Source organism: Rhipicephalus microplus, chromosome 2, assembly GCF_043290135.1.
Source record: "Rhipicephalus microplus isolate Deutch F79 chromosome 2, USDA_Rmic, whole genome shotgun sequence".
NCBI lineage: Eukaryota > Metazoa > Arthropoda > Arachnida > Ixodida > Ixodidae > Rhipicephalus > Rhipicephalus microplus.
In genome coordinates this window covers 283163890-283177461 of record NC_134701.1, presented here as the reverse complement: position 1 = coordinate 283177461, position 13572 = coordinate 283163890, and the positions used below count along the sequence as shown (strand labels likewise).

The 13572-nt window shown below is 43.2% G+C and overlaps 1 protein-coding gene across 2 annotated transcripts in view; it reads left to right on the top strand.

Moving 5' to 3' along the window:
• LOC119180155 (scavenger receptor class B member 1) overlaps window positions 1–13572 on the top strand; it is a 50917-nt gene that overhangs the window by 22811 nt on the left and 14534 nt on the right. For both annotated transcript variants that reach the window (XM_037431306.2, XM_037431298.2), the window contains exons 10-12: window positions 2345–2517; window positions 6171–6289; window positions 10466–10539. In XM_037431306.2, coding sequence (XP_037287203.2) covers window positions 2345–2517; window positions 6171–6289; window positions 10466–10539 — 366 coding nt within the window. The remainder of the gene's footprint in view (window positions 1–2344; window positions 2518–6170; window positions 6290–10465; window positions 10540–13572) is intronic.

Below are 13572 nucleotides of genomic sequence, written 5' to 3'. Positions count from 1 at the left end.
TGTGAACACTCAAGGATTAACCTACGTGACACATATTAGGACCGAAAATTGAATGACATGGCCCCTTTAAAGGCCTGAAAGGACATTGCCTGTCCCGTTGTGTTCTTCTCTGTCATATCCTCAATTGTAATACTGGGAAGTTTGAAGTAAGAATGTTGTACATGCAGTTTATGCCAGGAGTCTTAGGCTTCAGAGGCATAAAAGGAACCTTTAGTCATGAAAACAAATAATGCCTAAGCTTGGTCATCAGAAGTGTGATAAAGCTCTCTGTTATACAGCTGTTCTTGTACTTACCATGCACATTGTGCTGAAATTAAGGTGTATTGAAAAATATAATTTGGCAGTCAAGTGCACAGCTTTAAAACTAGCTGTTCTGGGCATTGATGTTAGTACAAAGTAAATGGGAGTGACGATCAATTTTAGAGGTACTTGTTTAATACAACAAAAAGCTTACTAGTTAGTGTGTCAAATCATCGAATGGAAACAAAGAAAACACTTGGAAACATTTTATTAATAAGTTTTTTATCTGCAGCACTAACGAAGTACAGTATAATCTCGATGATACCAATTTGAAGGGAGCATGGAAATTATTCGTATGTTCACGCATTTGTGTCAAATAAAAATAGTTAAAGCTTATCATGCAGATGAACAAGAACTTTATTGTTGTCAACTACTACTTGCTGGGAAAAGTCCATCATGTTTTTTGAGCTTTCCTGCCTTCTCAGTCTTCCAATAAAGTGCTGCGGTTTCTTCACTCATGCTGCTGGCATTTAAAGCGCATTCATGCTTGACATTAAGTGGAGCGAAAGCAGCAAAATTAATTGAAAATTCACTCGCCTTGCTGCTTAAGCTGCCGGAACACCTTATGGTTCATTCGACATGAAAAAAAATTAGTACTGGAGAACTCAAATGAAAACGCCAGAGTGGCTGGAAAACCACGTCTGCGCCCGTCCAAAACGTTCATTCGTTCGGCCCCTTATGCATGCTGCCGCTATTGTCGCTTGAGAAGGCATTCTATTTTGCCAGTTTTTTTAGCTTTAAAACACGGCTGGAGTTCTAATGATGCATACAAAGCACTGAAAAAAAAAATAGTTTATACGTTTACAAACTTTTCGGGAGATACGCCAGCAGAAATGACATGAGCAAACGTACCGGCAGCGGCGGCGATGGATTCAGACGGCAGTACAAAATTGAGACGTGTTAGGGCATGCCAACTTGCTGCAGCTGCACCTTCTTCTTCTTTCGGTGTTCTCAGTGATTTTAATCCAAACTAGGCCCTCGATGAATGCGTTTTCATCAAGGTCGTGAGCTTTGACGTGCTGCACGGGCAGTTCACGATTGCGCCGATGCGATCCACCGCCGACGCCTTTACCGCTTTTGTTCAATTTCTGGCTGGTTGTTTACATCATGTGGTTTGAGAGCTAATGCAGCTCAGTGCAGCCGGTGTAGTCAAAGCTGTGAAGCAAAAAGGTGAGGTGGGAAAATTGGTTTTCGACAAATTTTTTCTTGTCGGCCTCGTGGAGCGGTGTTCTGGACACTTAGGCTGTGAAGGGAGGGAAATTCCAGTGAGTTTTGCTGCATTCACTCTCTTCGAGGCCAAGTGTAAACGGACCTTTTTCTACAGACATGCCGCGTTGGGCTGCTTGCGTGCAGTGTCAATTGCAAGTTCGTATCCTCCGCGGTGACTGGGGAAGTCGTTCGTATAACACTAAATCACGGCGTATTTTATAGAATGTAGTCTTTTCGAAACAACCTTAAAATTTGTATCATCACGAAATACGCATCAACCGTAATCGTATCATTGAGATTCTACTGTAGCACGCGCAATACAATCTGCAAAGAGTAGTTGTGATAGTGGTTAATGTTTGTGCACTGCGACTCAACATGGTTTTATTAGTTTTCATGAAGGCATCACTGTTCTCTTACTGTCAGCTCCTTTTATTTTGTAATAAGCATAGAATAAAGCAAAGATGCCTGGCGATATGCAGGCTATAAAATGAAACATCAGTAGTGGCGTGCCAGAACAGCAGCAGATTATGAGCAGCAATTCAACTCATTTGCACTGCACCTAGACTTTGTCATTTGTTTATGCAATGTTCTGATTATTGAGAATATCAAATGCCATTTATAATACAAATCCTATTCAACTGCGATAATGCACGATTCTGTCACTATAGTTCAGTTTATCGCTTCCACCAGTGTCTTGCGACACGTTCTTGCCAGTTGTCTGTAGCGTTGAACATTTTACTGAGCCACTGTAACCTTTGTTACCCTCAATGTCCTGGGAGTTCTTCATGTGATGTATTACAACCTGTTCTCACACAACTGTTTTGCCCATTTTCAGGTCAATCAGAATGCAGTATAATGGCAGTACATCAATGTTTGAAATTCCACTGGAGCAGTTCGTAGCTCCGGAGACCACTTTCCAAAATGGGGAAAACTACTCTGCAAATGCCTGCTTTGACACAAAGCGGAAACTGCGCTCTGGTGTAATGGACCTCGGCCCATGCCAGCATGGTAATTACTCTGCTAAAACAAAGATTTTCCACAGGTTGCGATGTCCAGAAGTATATTACAGTGGACGTTTTAGCTCGAGCATTTTGTTTAACATCTTCTGAAACCCTTGATCAAAACACCCGTGGCACAGACTTTGTAGCAGGTCTCATCTTTAGTGTTTTGCATTAGTAGCTCACTGCACTGTGTAGCTGTAACTTATTTATGTCAGGGTGTGATAAGCAAAAAAAAACGCAAACATTAAAATCTGCTAAATACAGCTTCTAAGTCGTGATAATCTCTTGATAAAATAAATAGGCTGCTCATCTTAATCATTTAAACTTTTCATTTCAACAGTCACCCACATCTGGCTTGTAAAATTTGTGTTTTGAAGAGCTTAGTGTATGTTAATATTTAAATGTTCAGCTCATTAAAATGTATGTGGTTTGGTTCAACGAGTTGTATTTTCATGTGTTCCTTTATCCTTTGCATTGAGTCTATCATGGTGTATCAGCTAGGTACTCTAACAGCTTGTAATTTCTAACCCCACTTGTTCTTTAACGGTCTCTATATAACACTTCAGCATTGTCAGAAAATGCTGCCGATCAGTAGTCGAAGCTTCCAAGTATGCGCGAGCCAAAAATTGTAGCCTGGAACCTTTAGCCAGTTAAAAATGAATCCCCTTTCTACAAATGACACCTTAATACCAAATGGCCACGCCATATACTCAAATTCACCAGCATTGGCCGACTTTAACACCGTAGGCTGATGCGAGAAGCCACCACATGCCCTCGCCTTCAAGCCGCACTTTAAAAGAGAGGAAAAAAAAGTAAAAAGTGCTCAAGGTCATGACCTGTGCGACTTCTTTCCCCTGCGCCATCCCTCCCTGCCTGGCTTCTAGTGCCCTTGTGCTTGTCTGAACGAGAGAAGTCATCTGCTATCGCATAGGCCGACCTCTCTGCCTTTCTGTAAATAAATCTGTCTCTCTATTATACCAGAGAGGTATTATAGAGAGGTATTATTATACCTCTCTATTATATATATATATATATATATATATATATATATATATATATATATATATATATATATATATATATATATATATATATATATATATATATATATATATATATATATATATATATATATATTATGTGTGTGTGTGTGTGTGTGTGTTTGTAATGGAGAGAGAGAGAGGGGTGTGAAAAAGCATGTAGGGCGCCCTACCTTCTCCAGGAATAGAAAAACTCTCCGCCCATGCGTTCGTGAGCGTGAGGGCATGTTCAGCATTTTCTGACCATTAAAGTGTTGCAGGAGTCCCTAAATTTGTAAATCCAGCAACAGTTACCCCAATATATTTTCTTGTCAGTGCCCCCCTGTGAGCCCCACTGCGGTGGTCTAGTGGCTAAGGTACTCGGCTGCTGACCCTCAGGTCGCGGGACCGAATCCCGGCTGCGGCGGCTGCATTTTCGATGGAGGCGAAAATGCTGTAGGCCCGTGTGCTCAGATTTGGGTGCATGTTAAAGAACCCCAGGGGGTCCAATTTTATGGAGCCCTCCACTGCGGCGTCTCTCATAATCATATGGTGGTTTCGGGACGTTAAACCCCACATATCATCATGCCCCTTGGTGACAGTCCTTAACTCTAAAAGCTGCATATGTGTGAAATTAGTAGGCTTTACGATGTTTGTTCCGATCATGTTTAAATTTTTGTACAGGTTGAAAATGAAATATTTATTTTAAGCTTGACTGTTTCTGTTATTGTTTCCACTTAAGGTAACTGTAAATCAGCAATTTATGTCGAGAAATTGGTTGTTTTAATGTTATATTTAGTGTATATAATTCGACATATAATATGCTGATCATGATGAAAGGGTATCTTTGATTGTCTAAAAAAATATTTACTACTTAAAACTTTATTGTTGAAAGTACTCTTGTGAGCATATTTTGCAGTGAGTTTTCTAGTTGAATCGACATCGAGCAGTTAACTTGTGAAAAGTGATAAGTCAAATCTTCACCGTCATTGGTCCATTGTCATGATGAGCTGATCAATTTATTGATCTGCTCATTCTTGAGCTGAATAGTTATTCAGTTCAAGAATGGGAGAGGCAAACAATCTTTGTTCATAAATCATTTAAGGGGCCTTGAAACACTTTTTTGAGTAACCATGGAATTAATTCACTGGAAATGTGTATTACCTCACAAATTGAACGCCGCAAAAATTTTAAGAATCCGTCCTGTATGAGCGGATTTACAAAGATTTGTCGCACGCTGCAATCGCATTCTCTTTTTTCTCGTCCTGACGAAAGCGTTGGAAGCTAAGCAGGGAGGAATGGGAGGGGCAAACAAAAAATTTCACTCTCGCCTTGTGACCTTCAGCACTTTTTTCTCTTTTTTTCTTCGAATACGCGTTTTTTTTTTTCAATGCGATCGCGCGCGCACGCGTGGACAACTGACGGCCTTTTGCGGCGGTCTCTGTAACAACCGAGCGCGCCTCGTTCAAATCAGCCAATGGCTGATAGATGGGCTTACTATGAGTGATTTTCGGGCTTATTTCATGATTTGTCATGAGATGAGAAAGCCATTTTCAGCTCACTTTGATAATTTATTGTGAATTCCAGGCGGCATGCTGCGCTATAATATTTGGCTCGCGTGTTGTCGGGAGCTTCTACTACCGATCGGCAGCATTTTCTGACCTTGCTCAAAAAGTGTTGCAGGACCCCTTTATTACCTGAAGTTTCAAAGGGCAGTCTAGCATTTTTGCTCTTGTTACAGACAAATACTAGATGTTGTTCATTTCAAAAACACTGCCAGGCCTGCGCGGAAGGCGCAGCACAGCCACAGCAAAAGCTGGAAGAGCAGCCTTTGAGAGATTTTTTAAACACGCTTTGGGTAACTGCTACAAGTACACTTGAAGGGTACTCACTACACTGTAAATCATCATTTTGGTGTAGTAGGGAGGCATTCACTATGCCATCATTCATCATTCTTTGGAGAAGCCTGGTACCCACTACACACTTGCAAGGAATTTTGTGCAATTTTTTGATGCTGTGACTGACAACGATGAATTATGCCTGACGCTTTTGTATTTCTAATTGGTTGGAGCATTCAATGACCCACTTGTTAGCAGTTCACATTGTGTGATGCCTGGTTGTTTCTTTGCTATCACAATCACTTGTTACTGATATTAACGCGATTCCTTTCCCCGACGTAAAGCCTGTCTAAGGCCACTTTGCAATGGAGTTTCAAGCACCAGTGTGGTCCTGTCATAGAATACTGGGCTGGCACGCAGGGGACCGAGGTTTGAATCCTATTGTATCCTTGGTGTTTTTATGTACTTAGATTTTTTCTTATTTTGCGCTTTAGTTATTACGAACACCAACGGTGACAACTATGGCACACGTGACGCTTGTTTTGATCTCGTAACAGCTTTTTATGTAAAACTGTGCGGTTTCAGTTGTAGACTTGAGTGATATTTTAAGGTTTTCAATTCATTGTCTGTGAAGATATGAGGTTGCTCATAAAAAAATTAATATGCTCCAAAATTGGCACTGGAGAATGTCACCAGAGTAGGAAGGTGAAGAGCTGAAGCTTGTCTGAGTCTTTTTCAGGGATGTGTTTTAATTTGTGCTTAAGTATATGATGGTTCAAATACTAGTTTGTATCTTTTTCCAGATTTACCCGTGGCATTGTCTTTCCCACATTTCTACATGGCTGACCCTTACTACTTGGAGCAAGTGGAGGGGCTGCAACCCAATGGCAGTCTGCATCGCTTTCAACTGGACTTGGAGCCTGTAAGTTGCAGGTCCCCGGAGCACTTGAGATTATCATGAATCCTTATTCAAGTAATTTTTGCCTCTCTCAGAGTCTGACCCAGTCACGGTGCATTGCCTCATCCTACTTGCACCCTGCTAGTGTGAAGGCCAAGTTGAAATATTTGAGCATTAGAGTGAGTCATTGTGATAGTATCATCACTGTAGTAATGTCATCAAGTGTCACCAGACTCTGCTGCTCTGCACCGATTCGGCAACATTTTTAGGCTGGAAGCGGCATGAAAAAGTAGCTGCCTGGCTACTTTTCAGCTGCTTTCTTGTTCACTCAGTTTGAACTGAATCATCAATATAATGTGATGTCACGGCCACTGGTGTTCGAGTATGTTGTGCCAAAACAGGGCAACCAAGGTCAGTGTTGTAGGCAGAAATGTATTTCAGTGGAGACTTGTCCTTAGTCCAAAATGAGGATTGCATAGGCAAGTGTGATCGGGTTTCATTCTGTGCTCGGTGTGCTATAGCAAACAGACTCGTGGAATAGAACACTCTGGATACGATGCTGGGACTTGGAGGAAAACTGTTTCATGGGGCCTCATTCAGTAGACTGCCTATTGCTGAATGTGACCTTAAAATACAATTGGAAAGAAACAAGCTAATAGAAAGCACTTTGCATCCAGGGTGCACTACACGGATCGACATTAGAAATAAGTTACCTGATGAACTGTCCATGTTATTCCTCAGGATTGTGTGTATAGGCACAGAACGGGACTCTCGAATATAATCTGCCCGTAATTCTTCATCGCAAGAAAAAATATTGCGAAAGTCACTGCAGTTGATGCTTTCATTCCAACAACTGTGATTTTGAGCACTACCCATTTTTACTGTCCCCAAGACAAAAAATTAGGCCACAGAAAGTGCCTGAACAGTGTAATTGCTGCAAAAATGCAAGGAACTTTGTCATTCTGTATGATATGATTGCTGGAAATACCAATTTATGGTTTGATTGCAGCAAATATGATTTTGAAATGTTCTTGCTGTAATTATTTAATTGACCACCAAGAGGTTCTTGCATTTAGTCATTTAAAAAATGATGCAGTTGTTTTCAGACATTTGAGACTACTTTTGACTACTTCTACTACCTATGGTGACCCCGCTACTAACTGCAGCGAACGATCACCGCGGGTTCACGCTTAGCGAGCCACAGGGCCGCTACTCCGTTTACTCGCGTGTAGCGCACCGCTCCGCGCGCGCTCAACTAATAAGGCGTTTAGCGCGGCGCGGCAAATAGACAGTGTTCTAATGCAAAAGTACACAACACTTTATTGCCTCTGGCGGCACCCCGAACAACAGTACAACGTCCGCTCCCGGGACGCGGGTAGCAAAGGCACCCGCACGCGGACGTTCACAATAAGGGGAAAACCGCGAGCACGTCGCAGCTGGCAATGGCGAGCTTTGACACGCGGTCGGGAAAAGGTCCCTCGCGGCTATGCTGCGCACTCTCACGATGGCCAATGGGCCTGGTCGCGAGTGTTAGGGCAAACCTCGTACGCGTAGGCCTACGGCAAGTGCGGCTCGTTGTGGTACGACCACTTCAAGCACTAGGCACCGCTGTGGGCTTAGCGTACGCTACCGAAGCCAGCACTCAAGTAAACACGCCTGCCGAGGTGCCCAGGGCCACCCCAGGCAGGCTACAGTCCGCGATTCCCAAAGGGGACGCGGACGAAGGAAAACACGTGCTTACCCGGCGCCGGCCACGGAGAAGAGGGCGCTCCCTCGGCGCGCTAGTACCGCGTGCCGTGCCCGCACGTGGCGCCATCTATCGCCACGCGTCGTTCTCGGAGCAGGAAAAGCAAAAGGGTGTGGCCGTGCGGCGGAATGCCCGCGAAATGGTCGCGGGCGCGCCTCAGATCCCCACATACCATAGTCCAGGTTGGCGACTTTTTAGCTTTTTTTTTTTCATTTTGTTGCTATGGTCAGTTTTTATGTGGTAAGCCTGATGTCATCATGGCTATCTACATAATTCAGCTTTATTGGGGCCATTGTGATTGTGAAATACTTTTGTGAGAAAGACTGAATGAATTTTCACATCACATGTACTACAACACAGGCAGTTGACTGCTTGTAAACTTGTTTTGTAAATTACCAGTTCTTTTTTGTTTAGCCGGATCCGTTTTAACATGTTCGCTTATTGCGTTGTGCCACTGAAAAATGGCGAGCGAGAGCATTTGTCGTGTTGTCGCATCAGGAACATTATTTTACTTATTTTTCTTCATATAAAAAAAAAAAGATGTATTCATCTAATATTGTGTGTAGCATGGTGTATAGCCTACTCAAGTACCATGTGCAGGCTCCCAATAGGGTTAAAAGAGGTCATCACTACAGTACTATGTATTAGCTGCTATTACAGGTCTGTGGAAATGACATTCTGCTGCTTGGCAAATGACATATACCGTATTTACTCGCATAATCCTCGCTCTTTTTTTGCCGAAAAAGCGATGCTAAGTTGGGGGGTGCGAGAATTACGCGGGAAGAACTTTTCACGAGAGCGTACCGAGTGAAAAAAAAAAAACCGAAGTGGCCGCAAATCGGGATTCTCACACCAGCAACTAACAGCAAGCTTTGAGAAGTACTAATTAAGAGTTACCTCAACAATAAAAGCAGAGGTTCAACACAAGGCAAGATTTATTTGAGACACAAAAAGTGCAAGCAAATAGTCGAGAATTAGAATACCATACGCAAAGCTTGTGGGCGTTGCGGGAGTAATGGTAGCGTTCGTCGCCCAACAGGAGCTCTCAAAAGGTAAGCGTAGGACGTCAGTATTGGGCTTATGGCTATTTAACAGAATAGTCAGCAGTTTTCTTCTGACGAAATAAAGTTTACCATCAATCCCAGTTTTAGGCCCACGGCAGGCCCAACGCGTCTTGGTGGCTTTCAGCTGCCGTCACCAGTAGCGATCACAAAACTCGTAGACTACGAAGGGCCTACCGGCGGCCCTGTTGCCGTCGTTTAGTGCCGTTGTCATCTATCACTTGCAACTTGAAGCAGCCGTGTAGCTTCAGTATCACACCATAACGTGCCAAGATTACCGACACAGCATACAAAACACGCCGCAACGCGCACTGGCCACTTCGGCTTGGCTTGGATTTGATTGAATTTGCGTGCAATAGTATGCTTGATGCTTAAGAGATGGCGCCAAATGGCGTGCGCTATCATCATGAGTGGCTGGAACGAGCAGACGACATTATTGCGGCAGTTTTCTGGGGTGCGATAATTACTCGAGGAAAAAAGAAATCGTATTTTTCTTGGGCGATGTGGGGGGTGCGAGAATTATGCGAGTGCGAGGATTACGCGAGTAAATACGGTAATATTTCTAGTTGTAACAGCAGTATTCCAGTGGGTGCAACTCAAGAGCACTTGTGCATCATGCTTTGCAAACTTCATGTTATTGTTGCAAAACAAGTTCAGAGCCCTCCTTCACGGTTTGCTCATTAGGCTTTGTGTCACCATTTTATTATGGATTGCTCTTTTAGTCGGCTATTGGACCATACCAGCGACTATAGGCAGCGCAACGGTACGTCGAAATGGCGGACGAGACGGTGATGTCGAGAGCGTGCACGTCAGCGTCGCAAAGCATGAAGACGCATTCTTTGGTTCATGACTACCGAGAGACCGAACTACCTCGCAGATTATCACCGTGTGACAGCTTTGGAGCATGGCTGCATGGCGCCGCCTGCATCGCTGAAATGGCCGAATATAGTTGGCTAGCGAATGTGTATTGGAAGGTGGCACTTGGTGTAATCTATATAGTTGTCCCAGTGTCTGTGATTTTGTATGTTATGCAGTATCATTGCTTAATCCAACAGGTGCACTAGACTTCCATTTAATTTGGTTTTTCTCAATCCATCACAACTTTGTTTGTTTTGTTGTGATAATTTCTTTGCAACAGTTTTCAAAGTAGACAGAGTTGAAATAATTTGGCTTCGGCAAACCACTGCTCTAGTGGCCATTTAGTTCCACTTTTAGGGCAATACTGAATTTGTGAGTTGTATTAACTGCATTTGTTACTGGAAGTGACTTGAAATAAAATACCCTTCTGTCATTTCTTACATCAGCTAACGATCATAAAAGAAAAGCAACGAAAAAAATCATTGTGAAAGTGATGTCTAAGGCACTCCTGTCTCGCTATTTCTACCCCTGCAGAAGCTGGGTCTCACTGTCTGCCTGAAGGGACGTATCCAGCTAAACATGGTCCTCAAGAAAAACCCTCTCATCACGTAAGCAAAAATTTTCTTTGCTGCATAGTCTTCCACCTTTATCCCCCCCCCAAAAAAAAAAAAAAACAAGTCACTAAGAGTGCGCACGTAGCTTCAAATTCTGGGCTTTGGTGTCTGGTGATCATGGAACTTCAAACTTCAGTAGGTTGATAATGGCTTACTTCAGCGTCATTCATGTTGGAAAAAGTGGATTTAATGGCATTCTAACTAGATATGGTCAGTTGCAACCGTGCACTTGGCTTTGTCATCACCAACGAAATCTTCAGTGTAATGCGTGGAGTAGTATTTCCCAAGATTACTAAACAAAGGCATTGAGTCAACTCTTGACACTTGTTCAAGAAAGACAAAAGTGCAACGCCAGTGCTTGTAAAGAAAACAATGTTTGATACTTGTGTCAGTCCACCCTGTTCAAATGTCCCGCTTTCTTGATCTAATGTTTGGCATCCTTGCCCCACAAAGCATGTGGCACAAAAAAGATGGAGACTGCACAATTATTATTTGCAAGGTCTGAGCAATTACACAGTAACGCCATTGCGTAAACGAACATGTGTGCATTTATTCACTGGTTTTACAATAGCTAGCTTACCAGCCAATTGATTGATTGATTTGTGGGGTTTAACGTCCCAAAACCACCATATGATTATGAGAGACGCCGTAGTGGAGGGCTCCGGAAATTTTGACCACCTGGGGTTCTTTAACGTGCACCCAAATCTGAGCACACGGGCCTCGACATTTCCGCCTCCATCGGAAATGCAGCCGCCGCAGCCGGGATTTGAACCCGCGACCTGCGGGTCAGCAGCCGAGTACCTTAGCCACTAGACCACCGCGGCGGGGCTAGCTTACCAGCCAAGTATAGTACATTACTAATACACTAAATAACCAGATATATAATGTCAATAAAGTGCATTGACAATATAACAAATGCAAGTCACATACTGCATATACAAGGTACCGCGAATGCGACGTTGCCAACATTCAACTCATCAGCTCGCCATTCAAAGCATTTGAATATTCGCACAAGCCTAGTTATTCAACTATAATGCAGAATATGAACAGGATTATTGTGCGATAACATTCAGATACATTTGAAACTCGCAGTAACAAAATTGCCTGGAAAAGCAAAAAATTTCGCTCTTGCCAAAATTTTGTTGGTGCACAAATTGCGCAGAAAAGACGGGGAACTAAAAGCACATTTTATTGCCAAAAGCCCGTACGCCTACTTTGCCAAGCCTCTCCCTGCAGCTACTTCATAACTGTCGACCCACATTGTGAAAAGTGGTACATTGCCACGTAGTCATCGAATTACCTGAAACACGAGTGAATTATGTCCAGGGCGTTCAACACATCCTGCGGGGTCTTTGTGTGCAGACAAATTGGACTGAACGATCACTACTCCAGCAGCCATGCACACCGCACCAAGCACACAGCGACTGCTAGCACTCCACACACACGCAACTATGTGCGGCAGCATCTGGTACGCAAAGCCAATGAACAAAACTCCGTGTAGATGAGGGTTCGGATACGTAGTCTGCAATTACAACTCCTCAGCACAAGAAGTGTTTCTGTGTAACTAATTAAAATATTAACACGAGCCCACTGCAAAGTTGCCTCAGATTCATGTGGTTTTTAAAAGTGTAGCTGGTACTGCTAATTAAATTCATTTTTGGTTGGGACACAGTGCAGTAATTCCACTGATGGGCAGACCATCATGATTATCATTGTTGCCAGCCTTTTTTATTGCGATAGAAATTATATGGGCAGTCTCGGCTGTTTTTTTTTCCGTCGCCCCCACCGCCGTCACTGACGTATATGTGTATATGTGTGTATATATATATATATATATCATCATCGTCACCATCAGCCTGACTACGTCCACTGCAGGACAAAGGCCTCTTCCATGTTCCGCCAGTTAACCCGGTCCTGTGCTTGCTGCTGCCAATTTATACCCGCAAACTTCTTAATCTCATCTGCCCACCTAACCTTCTGTCTCCCCCTAACCCGCTTCCCTTCTCTGGGAATCCAGTTAGTTACCCTTAATGACCAGCGGTTATCCTGTCTACGCGCTACATGCCCGGCCCATGTCTATTTCCTCTTCTTTATTTCAACTATGATATCCTTAACCCCCGTTTGTCCCCTAATCCACTCTGCTCTCTTCTTGTCTCTTAAGGTTACACCTACCATTTTTCTTTCCATTGCTCGCTGCGTCGTCCTCAATTTAAGCTGAACCCTCTTTGTAAGTCTCCAGGTTTCTGCTCCGTAGCTAAGTACCGGCAAGATACAGCTGTTATATACCTTCCTCTTGAGGGATAGTGGCAATCTACTTGTCATAATTTGAGAGTACTTGCCGAATGTGCTCCACCCCATTCTTATTCTTCTAGTTACTTCAATCTCTTGGTTCGGCTCTGCGGTTATTACCTGCCCTAAGTAGACATAGTCTTTTACAACTTCAAGTGCACTATTACCTATCTCGAAGCGCTGCTCCTTTCCGAGGTTGTTGTACATTACTTTCGTTTTCTGCAGATTAATTTTAAGACCCACCTTTCTGCTCTCCTTGTCTAACTCCGTAATCATGAATTGCAATTCGTCCCCTGAGTTACTCAGCAATGCAATGTCATCGGCGAAGCGCAGGTTACTAAGGTATTCTCCATTAACTCTTATCCCTAACTGTTCCCATTCTAGGCTTCTGAAAACCTCCTGTAAGCACGCGGTAAATAGCATTGGGGAGATTGTGTCCCCCTGCCTTACACCCTTCTTGATTGGTATTCTGTTGCTTTCTTTATGAAGCACTATGGTAGCAGTTGATCCCCTGTAGATTTCTTCCAGAATGTTTATATATACTTCATCTACGCCCTGATTACGCAGTGTCTCCATGACGGCTGATATTTCTACTGAATCAAACGCCTTCTCGTAATCTATGAAGGCTATGTATAGTGGTTGGTTATACTCTGAGCATTTCTCTATTACCTGATTGATAGTATGAATGTGGTCAATTGTTGAGTAGCCTGTTCGAAATCCTGCTTGTTCCTTTGGTTG